A 10754-nucleotide genomic window follows, 5' to 3' on the forward strand; every position below is an offset into this window, starting at 1 on the left:
AGGCATGGTTAGAATATCAGAACTGCTCTCCAGCACTGCCTGCTGAAGTGAAATATTTTTAAATCCAGTTTCAGGAAGGCACATATTAATCATTGCAATAGGCCAGGCATCCTGCTCACTTGGCTTTGGATTGGGAACAAGTGTTCCAGGATTCACTCTGGACTGTGTGACACAGCACTGTCAAGGACTGACTCATATTTGCCAGTTTGGTAGGTGTTATTTAAATTTTTTTCAGTCCAAGAAACTTTTTTCATGCGTTAATAGTACTACTGAAGCAAAGCAATGCTTCAGCAGTGCTTGGTTTGGTAATACCACCGTGAGGCACCAGAGCACTTAGCAAATGCTGTTAATGATTCCATGAATACTGAGCTGACTGCTGAGTGTGCCACTGTCACAGGAGGAATTTTCAGTGGGGATGAACTGTTCGTGTGTCTGTTTCCTGATACATCCTGATACAGGACAATAAAATATTGCACTGAAATGATAATCTCAGAGAAGCTGGGCTTACATTTACCAGTCACAGCAAGGAAATGGGATTTTTATTTGGCACTTTCAAAATTGCATTGAGGTTTGAAAAGGGATTTGTGTTCAGCAGCGTGGAGCAGAGCGAAGTTCTCCCAGTCCTGGTCAGTTCATGCAGGAGAGAGAGTGGGATCATGATGCCAATGGCTCTGTGTGAGGAGCATCAATGCCATGAGGGTGGATTTGATGACCTTAAAGGTCTTTTCCAACATAATCAATCCCATGATTCTATACTGTGTGTAAATTGTACTCTCCCAGTGCTGTTTGTGTTATGTTTTGCATGAGTTGTCTTGAGTTACATATGAGTTATATTGTGTTCTGTTATATTGTGTGTGTTTATGCTCCATAGCATGAGAACCTATTTCTCTCCACCGCTTGGTACAATTCTGGTGAAATCTCTGGGTTTTTTGCCCACCAGACATTCACTATCAGACACGTCCCTCCTTTCCCCCCCTTTTCCACCTTCCAGGTGTCCTTTGCTGCAGCTGCGCTGCAGGACCGGGAGCTGGGTCTGGCTGTGGCACTGGATTTCCAGCTGCAGCTGAATTTCCAGCTATGCCCTGCCCTCTCGTGGCGTGCTGCCGGCCCAGCCATGCTTATTTCTTGCTGCTCCTACACCAGTGGAAAATAAAAGATGGCCTGGTGACCCCTCAGAGCTGCAGCTGGAGGGCTGGGGTGGCAAAGTGCTGCACCCCACCTCTCTGCTCCCCACGTTGCCTCTGTCGGCAGCAGCACACCCCAGCACCTAAAATCAACGAGTTTTCCCCTAAACAGCCCAAAATGAAAGGCATATTTTTGCCACCTGTTATACATCCTGCCCTTTTATGGATCCTCTCATCTAAAGCCTGCACTCAGGGACAGAGATACCTGAGAAATCCCTAATGCCAATCCTTTCCTCTTTTTTAGCCAGAAATGCAGCTTTTAGCCTCCTTTTCAGACTCTTAATCCAGTCAAGCACCTCTTGTTCTTTTTTCAGACCTTCCTCTCAATAGTTGTTCTATTCCCTTCCACAGGTTTGCTCCTTCCCAAGTTTCAATGAAGCATTCAAGTCTTGTACAAGCCAGGCAGAGGAGGTGAGTAACCCACATTTCTATGGATCCCATCCCTGATGCTGAATTTAGACCTCTCAGTGCAACAAACAACAAAAGCAAAGCCTGCAGTGGGCTCAGCTGATGCCTTTCCAGACAAGCCACCATCCTTTCCCAGGTGATAGGATTATTTTGCTTTCCTAAGCCTTTTCACATGGTTAAAAAAATCCACCTTTTCATCTTACAGCCAGACATCCCTTTCTGCTTATTTGTCTTATTTCTCCTGGGGGTTTTGGCTCCCTTGCTTGGCTTTACTTTCTTCCATGCAATTTTGTGTCATCAATTTGTTCTCAGCATTCCAGGACTTCACTAGACTCAGCTACAGGATTTCTTTCTTATTTTCCCCCTTTCTCCATCCCTTTCTGCAGCTGTTTTACCACATCTTTGCCTCCTTGCCCTGTAGCAGTGCCCAGCTTGTATCGATGGACAGAAGTTTCAACATCCTAGAGGAGGAAATAACGTGTGTAGACCCAATTAACCACCCAGACAGTGCAGCAGCAGCAGCAGCCCCAAGTCTTTGGTGTCTGAGACACACAATGTGTTCAACAATCAGGATGTACTGGGTTTAGCTTCATCAAAAGCTGAGCCCCAAGTTATTTGCAAGTCACCTGTGGCTTAAGCCTCTGTAGCCTAAATTAAATGAAGTTTTGGGAGCTGCTCTGGAGCTGTTCATCTACTGCAAAGCTCTGAGTACCAGCAGAACCCTTCCCTCTCTTCATTCCCATTCATTAGAAGAGGAAGAAATCATTTTCTAAGTGTGTGAGACAAACCCAGACTGAGGAAAGAATTGGCAATCTGCCCCGTTTTCCTCGAGGAAGGTGTACTGTGCAGTTGCCTTGCAGTGCTAGCGCTGCCCTTTAGTGCAGTGTCACACAGCAACTGTTTCTTCAGTGACTCAACAGCAATTTGAAATCTCTTGAGTTGTATTTGCAGCATTTTTTCAGTAGATCTTCCATGCCTGTCCAGCCCAGCTGAGGCACCATCACATCCACACCTGCTGGAAGGGGAAGTTTTTCACCCAGCAAAGGGATGTTCAGAAATGATGAGGGTGAGGGAAAGTGCCTTTGCTCTGAACTGTGATGAAGTGATTACTACTTGTGTCTCTTTCAGACCTTATTTTCTGCTAATTGTGACAATATATGCACAGCAGGCCTCGAATTTTAATGGCAGCTTCCAGCCTGGCAGCCCATTAAGCCCCTGCTATGCTGGCAATCATTTTGAGGGTCTTTCTATTGATGGAGGCTGTGCAGAGTTTTCACAGGAGCTGTGACTTAAAAGCATCTGTCCCCAGCAGGACACGGATGGAATCAGCAGAGTGAACAGCTCCCAGCCTCAGCTGCTGGTGACATCTTTCCCTGGATGAGGTGGGGGTCAGTCTCTTCTCCCAACTAACAAGGGACAGGACGAGAGGGAAATGTCTCAAATTACAACAGGGGAGGTTTAGATTGGATATTATGGAAAAATTCTTCATGGAAAGGGCTGTCCAGCACTGGCACAGCTGCCCAGGGCAGTGGTGGAGTCCCCATCCCTGGAGGGATTTAAAAGCTGTGTCCATGTGCCACTTTGGGTCGTGGATTAGTGGTGGCCTTGGCAGTGCTGAGATCTCTGACTCGATCTCAGAGGTCTTTCCTAACCTAAAATGACTCCGTGATTCCCTGATGCTGAGGCTGTGCCAAGCCAGCACTTCTCCACATGCTCCCCAGCTCCTGAGCTGCACCGGAAATTTTATTCCTGTGAGCATCTGAGAAGAAGTGGAAATTGTTTCGTCTTTCTGCACCTGCCTCTTATTTTTTCAAAGCAGGACAAACCTGCGTGCATGGCACAAAGCACTGCCGGGGTTGGCCACAAGATGGTAATGCAAGACAAGAATTCCTGTCGGGAACGATCTGCTCATGGAACCATGAGCGTGAACCATAGAATTGTTGAGGTTGGAAAACACCTCTGAGATCTCAGATCGTCCCACAGCACTGCCAAGGCCACCACTAACCCATGTCCCTAAGCTCCACATCCACAGGTCCTTTAAGTCCCTCCAGAGATGGTGGCTTCACTGCCCGGGACAGCCTGTTCCATGCTTGACAACCCTTTCAGTGAAGAATTTTTTCCTGATATCCAACCTGAACCTCCCCTGATGCAAATTGAGGCTGTCCCCTCTGGTCCTATCAAATTCCCCCTCAACTGTGCGAGGGGGATCAAGCAGGAATGACTTTTTATGACACTGTTGTGCCTTGTGTTTAACAAAAGAGCATTTGGCTCAGTTGGAAAATGGATTAATTTCTTGGCAGAAAGATACATTCAGAACTGCAACAACTTCACCATTTATCCTCAGCTTGCTAGGCTGAGGCCCAGGGTCTGGGGCCTGGACTGAACAGATAACAACACACCGTTTTCCATGTCAACCACTGCCTGTTTTCCTTCGCAGGAGATCCTTTGTTTTCATTGTACTTCTTCCAGACAGCCAAGATGCTTGGCCCAAACACTCAAGGTCTTACAGAAAACACATTTCACATTCTTCTGCAGTAGCAGCAAGAACATTTGGAAAGAGCCCTTTCCTCAGTGCCTTTGCTCTCAGGAAAGCTGCATCTTTGTCTGATTAGTTTTGCTCAGCAGAGATAAGAGCAGAAGCACAGTATGAGACATGGATTTTCTGAGGTCTTTGCAAGGAGCTGCTGCTATGCCTTGGCACAAAACACAAAAAATTGAAACATATTGTCTTGATATGAATTCCAACTTCTTGGCACATTGCCCTTTTGGGGGTGTAGTTCACCTCAGTGCTACAGTGACTAATAACAATAAAATTGAATTTTTTCACAGCTAGAATTGTCAGCAGAAAGGTAAGGGGAACTGGAACTTGGGTGAGCCTTGTCCTGGGTAGAGATTTGCTGTGAAGCCATGGAATGGCTGTGGCTGAAGAAGAGGGGCTCTGACACCCAGCACTGCAACATCACTTGAGAAAACGCTGTTTTATTTCAGAGTCACCAGATCAATTTTATTTTTCCAGCCTGAACCTAGAGAGTGATATCCTTACCTCCAAAACACCTTCTCAACAGATATTTGCTGCTGTTTGATTCCTAGTCATGCCACAACCCAACAACATAAGTTTGCAATGTGATAAAATCAGGAGATCCTCTTTTGGAGACATAAAAGCAGCCTCGTTGAAGACTTCACTTTCAGAAGGACCCCAGGCACAAACAAGAGTGCCTGAGCTGTTCAGTGCGCAAGTTAATGATAAGGACAGATGTATTAATTAGCTCTTAGGGCTGGTAAAATAATATCATTAGATCATGGCTGTAGCTGACAACTAAATGGAAATATCTGACCGTGGCAGGCCAGGTTAGGAAACATCTGTGTAGAGTTATCCTGACCACACAGTGTTGATTCCAAATCAAAGCACATCTGGGTGAAATTTTTGGTGTAAATAAGTTGTTGATGAAATTTTTTACATCTGCAAATGGTGGCAAATTCATTCTGATTTTCTGTTTCATGGTCCCATGACACCTTTTATTTGTACTGCTAAAATAGTCCGTTCTCAGCTCTCCAACCATTTTTGGACTGTGAGCATTTCTGAACTAGAACTAATCTGTTCTGATTGTTGAGAATACTTCAGTAAGTTATTTATATTAAGCTTTTCAAACCCCAGACTGAATCCTTTTTCAAGCAGCACATTACCAGTTCACAGAGAACCTAGAAATGGTCTTCTGTTGCAAAACATCTCACATGTTACCAATCATATTCCCATTTGAAATGTTCAGGATTCATCAAGTTTTCAGCATTAATTCTCAGCTTAGAGACACATGAAGTGAATAATACGTCCCCGTGGAAGGGAATAGGGAGAAGTTACTTTAAATATTTGTAAGTGTACTTGTGAGTCCATCAATAAAGCTGCATTGTGGGGTCCAGCATCAAGGTTGAAAGGACACATGAAGCTAATCAGAGAGGATTCTCTGGGGTTTTGATAGCTGTCAGCTGAACAGGAGCTTCATATGACTCACTCAACACACATTCGGGGAGGAAATGATCAATAGGCAGCATTTATATTTGTCTCAAAAAATCCCTCACTTAGGTGGGACTTCCACCTGCAGAAAAGCTCCAAATTATAGCTGACGGTGACCTAACCAGGTGTGTTTGAAATCAAAGATTGAACTGCTGCACATCTATATAGAAATCCGACCATTTTAGTCAAACAAAAACTTTCAGGTATCTCAAAGTTTCTCCATAGCTTTCAATTTTTATTTTTTTTTACTCAAGTCTGCCTATCTCGACCTCTTTAACCAGATGTAGATGTTTTTCCTGAAGAGCGAAACACATAACATACACCTAATTCCTTAGGTAACACATCTGTTCTGTAAGGTACTGAGCTTCCTGCCCATTTATGATTTTAATAACAAAATTTCATATGGCTTTTAAAATGCATATTCCTTCACAATGGAGAAGAGAAATCCTGTAGAATTTAGCAGAAATATCCATAAAAGCTCTCCATGGCCAGGAATGGACTTTTAATAAAGCCCATTCTCACTGGGAAAATGTGTGAGTGACATGAATAAATGATACATATTCATACTTACATGAACAAAATGAATTTGTTATGCTAAACACCAAATCAGCCTGTTTGGATCTCAGCTATCCATTCTTACCTGGATTATAAAATTTTCTTTTACAAGAACTGTGGCTAGGAAAGTCCATTTATCTTGAAGATATAAATTAGATTTGGAAATTTGTGTGAATGCACTTTATCTTTCTTTCAGATTTAAGGAAACACACTTAGTGTTAGTGGAGACCATTTGTAAATAGGCTGACAAAAAGAAACAGAATTTTAGGTTGAATTCAATTAAAAATTTTAATGACTAAATGACATTGATTGTTTGAAAAGAAAATGAGTGAATAACATATACTGAAAATGAGATTATAAGTGTAATTGTAGGAAACTGATGCTAACTCTGTGTTGCAGCATCTCAGAGAAGGTTAAACTTCAACACCCCTGTGGAAGAGTGTAAGACATCATCTTTGTCCTAATTCTTGTCCACTCCTTTGCAGGGGTGAAAGAAGTTGCAATAAACTGATTAAAGCAAGATGCTTTCCATTCTCCCAAGGAAAACGTGGTAGAGCTGTTGAGACATGTGCTGACTGAAGGTGAGGCTCTCAGCTCATCCATCGGCTGCTCTTTGGAATGGGGGAAAAAAAAATGTCAATATCCACACACAAAAATAGAATTTAAAAAAATAAAAACTCCTTTAAGCACTGTAGTTGTGGCACGAAATGTACACGTTATGTCCTCTTCCATAAAAAAGCATCATCAAAAAGAACTTGTGCCAGTTTTGTATTAAAAGGCCTATAGAAATCTCTTAAAATTGCCTTGGTGGTTGGCAGCATCGGGCCCAGGCTTCTGTCTTCAGGTCTTCGGGTGTTTGATGCAGGACTTTTGGTAATCAGAGCTTCTTGTTTCTCACTCAGAGGTCCTGTGGGAAAAGAGAATGTTATCTTCAAATATTAAAAAAAAAAATGCCCATCCTAAAGAAAATTAATGACTAAATTAGAAGGTTTGCCATGGGGAGAAAAATGTGATTTTTGTTAGCACCCACGTTGTTTCAGAATATTGAAGGCAGGCTCAGATTAGTAAAATAAATCACTGCTGGTAAATTTGGAAATAATACATTTTCCTCTCCCCTTAATTAATCAGCTCTATAAAAAGCAGCATAAATCACTCTTAGAGGAAAAGACCTGAAGAAAACTTCCCATCCATTTTGGAGTTGCAGGTATTTTATGCTGCTATTCCATTTCACAGTGTGAGTTGACAAATACCTGACAGAAACTCTACAAGCTTCACTCAGCACTCAGGTAAGCCCTTGTTTTGTTTATTTTGGAGGCTGGCAGTGGGATCAAAGTGGACACAGGTGTAGTGATGCCCCCACTTTGGGAATAAATGTGCATCAGCAAGATAAAAACCTACAGAGTTTTCCAGCACAAACCATATTCAGGAAGCAGATGCCAAGCTTTTCATCTGTTCAGTCTGCTACATCCAAGCTTTCTCATCATCTAGACCAATCTTTGGACCAGACAGACAATTTTTCAGCCACATTTTCATTCTCTTGCTGCTGTCAAATCAACATTGGGCAACGTTTTGTCTGCCGGCGTTTCTCCAAGGATTAGCAACAGATGTCTCAATCAACACAGCAAAAACACAATTTCCCCCTTCTCCTTGGCTACAAGCACAACCTTTCATCATGCTCAGATTTAGGTTCTGGGCTAAAATTGTGTGGGGTTCCTTTGCATCCCTGGAAGCCTGTGGCAAGCAGGCCCTGAGTGCCTTCAGAAGCAGGACTGGCTTCTGTATGGGAAGATAAATCCCTGCATTCTGAGCGGTCTGGAATTTTTTTCTTTATATAATCTAAGATCTTCTAACACCAGGCATTTGAGAATTTAATTTTGCTTGACTCCAGGCAATGAGATTAATGCATCCTTCAAGCCAGATTCCTTTGCTTCTCTTTTTGTCTCTTAAAAAGGTAAAAACAACCTAAAAGAAGAAGGATATAATGATTTTGCATGCTTAAACCAGGCAGCAAGCACCTACCCAGATCCAGGAACTGGAACACCATGTGCATGGTGTACCTCATGTTTGATGCATGGTCCTCCAGGCGAAGAACAAGTATCTGATCTTTGTTAAAAACTGTCAGCCAGTCCAGGAGATACACAACGTAGAGCCCAACTTGTAACCTCACCTGTAAGCACAAAAACCCCCAAGTTAATTCACCTTAAAACACTTCTAGCTGTAAGAAAAACAGCACTCACCTCTATCATCTGGGCAAAATATCCCCAAAATGTGCTTTTGAAGAATGGCAAAAAGAAAATATGTGAACATTTTGTATCTTCCTCTTGTTTTCAGAGCAGCCGAAGGAAATCTTTGCAAATGGCTTTTCTACAGGGGAGAGATGTCATTTTACCAAGGGCTGGGCTGTGCACTGGCTGCACCAGCCCCAGGTGTGTGTAAAAGCATTGCACAGACACAGTTATCTGTAGAGGGATGCTCAGACACCTCACATCCAAGCTCCTCCGTGCTTGGGATGATCCAACCTTCACGGAGACGCTGAGGGCTCTTGGCTCCCAGATGAACAGCCATTCAAGGGAAGATGCTCAGTCTTTTCACATTCCCAGTCCCTAGGGCTGCTTATTTCAGTTTGATTTCATCTTGGGGATGTGGTTTAGGGCTGGGCTTGGCAGCGCTGCATTAAAACTTGGACTCAACGACCTTAAGGGTCTTTTCCAACCTAAATGATTCCATGACTATCAGCTGCACCAGGTCATGCTGCCACGAGCAGGACAAATATTCAGACTTGATATCAGGTATGAGATTTAGGTGCATTTTGCTGCATCCTTTGATTGCAATAATTAGGCTGAGATCTCAGCTGCAGCAGCGTTGATGGTGCCTTGTCTGAGTACACAATGACAGAGCCAGACTCTGTCAGACCAGAGAGGGGGAAAGGCAGATTTTCAGTCTCTCCTGCCCTAATCTCTGGGTTTTTTCCCTCCTCCATTTTACATAACACGTTGAAACATAAAAAGTGTAGCCTGGTGTTCTTAAAAAGTCCAGCCTCCAACTATGCTTATAAATATTTTTCTAAATCCCTTCAGGCTCAGAAGAGAGGAACATGAATCCCAAGTTTTAAGCATCTTTCATAAAAGAGACTTAACATCTTCAGCTCACTTTGCCACAGAGCCAATGAAGTCAGACAACAGCCTCTTTCACTTCTGACACTGCCCCATGACCTACAGGGCTACCTAAATTCCTCTAAAAAAGCCATATTTTGAATTATTGCTGAATTATTACTATCTTGTGTGATTCTGATGTGTGTCTTTGGCTGATTATAACTTGAGTCTCCATATTTAGCAGGCTTCTTTATGGATGTGCTGCACCAGAATTTGGAACCTCTTATTTGATTAAGACATCAGGCTAAGATGGGATAATTCTGGCAGGGCAACACCCCAGCCCTCACTCAATGCCTCCTTCCACTCAGCACTGGGGCAAACTTGTGGTTTAATGCTTATTTTCTTACTCCAGGCTCTTGTGAACAGTCTCTCCATCTCCCTTGTCCACTCCTTCAGGTGCTGGAAGGCCACAACTGGGAGCACCCTGGTCACTGTGCCTTTCTCTGGGTAATGTTCTTTCCACTGATTCCAAGTGCCAAACACCCCTTTCTTCACCATCAGCATCCAGCAGCAGCCACGATGCCCAGGGCACCTCTCTGGTTTGAGAAATACATTAACAAATAGCAAACCCATTTTTTTCCTGGCAGAGTCACAGAATTAGCAACCTAATGAGCTCACCAGGGACAGCAATCCTCACTTTTTCAACACACAGCAAACCACGAACACAACAGATTTAGCAACTTGGCTGAAGAAAAAGCTAAAAAGGGCCATTGAGGAGCACAGTTGGCATGTGGGTTTTATTCAAACACCTGCTTGTGGCTCTATGGAAAGAGGCCTCCTCTGCTCGTTTCCAAAAGCATCTTCTTCAGAGGGCTGCCGAAGACAACAAACCGAGATGGGTTCTGCACCCTGAGGATGAACGTAAGAGGAAAATCTTTCCTTCTGGTTCTCTCTCTGCCTTTCTCTGCCACACTGGAAGGAATACTTTTGTGCAAGCAGATGGCTGGAAAATTCAGTGATGCTGCCCAGCAGCAATTGGTGTCTGAGGGAGTCCTGGCAGCTGCAATCAGGGATCAGCAGCTCCAGTCTACCTGGTGAGTGAGAGCAGTATCCTGTTTGCTCTGCTGCTGCAGGGCTCCAGCCCGTGGAATACACTCTTGTACTGTTATTTTATCCACTGGATGAGGCAATAACTTTACCCCAGAGGCAAAGGAAGGAACTATTCCCTCTGAATCCTTTACAGCCTGAGCAAATAAAAGAGGATTGACTGGCAAACTGGCCAGATGTGATATTTCAAGTCAATCTCTTCCATATTATTCATATTATTCTCTGCCCTCAAGCAAAATCTGAAGTCAGTTCTATGCTAAAATTGTGAATTTTGGAATCCTAAGCCTGTAATAGTTATCCACTCCCCTGCCAGCAGTTTCTGTGTTTTCTTGTATCATTTTCTGGCACACACAAATAAAAATAAAAATAAAAATAAAAATAAAAATAAAAATAAAAATA

At 43.3% G+C, this 10754-nt stretch overlaps 1 protein-coding gene across 6 annotated transcripts in view; it reads right to left on the reverse strand.

Moving 5' to 3' along the window:
- Positions 1-6425: 6425 nt before the first annotated feature.
- Positions 6426-10754, reverse strand: part of CHST15 (carbohydrate sulfotransferase 15) — a 44814-nt gene continuing 40485 nt past the window's right edge. For all 6 annotated transcript variants that reach the window (XM_042019537.1, XM_042019532.1, XM_042019536.1 and 3 more), the window contains 2 exons: positions 8176-8323; positions 6426-7063 (listed from right to left, as the gene is read on the reverse strand). In XM_042019537.1, coding sequence (XP_041875471.1) covers positions 6873-7063; positions 8176-8323 — 339 coding nt within the window. In that variant the 3' untranslated portion in view covers positions 6426-6872. The remainder of the gene's footprint in view (positions 7064-8175; positions 8324-10754) is intronic.

This window comes from Corvus kubaryi, unplaced genomic scaffold, assembly GCF_017639235.1.
Source record: "Corvus kubaryi isolate FWS band 111438036 unplaced genomic scaffold, C.kubaryi_AGA036_p1.0 138, whole genome shotgun sequence".
In the NCBI taxonomy this organism is placed as follows: domain Eukaryota; kingdom Metazoa; phylum Chordata; class Aves; order Passeriformes; family Corvidae; genus Corvus; species Corvus kubaryi.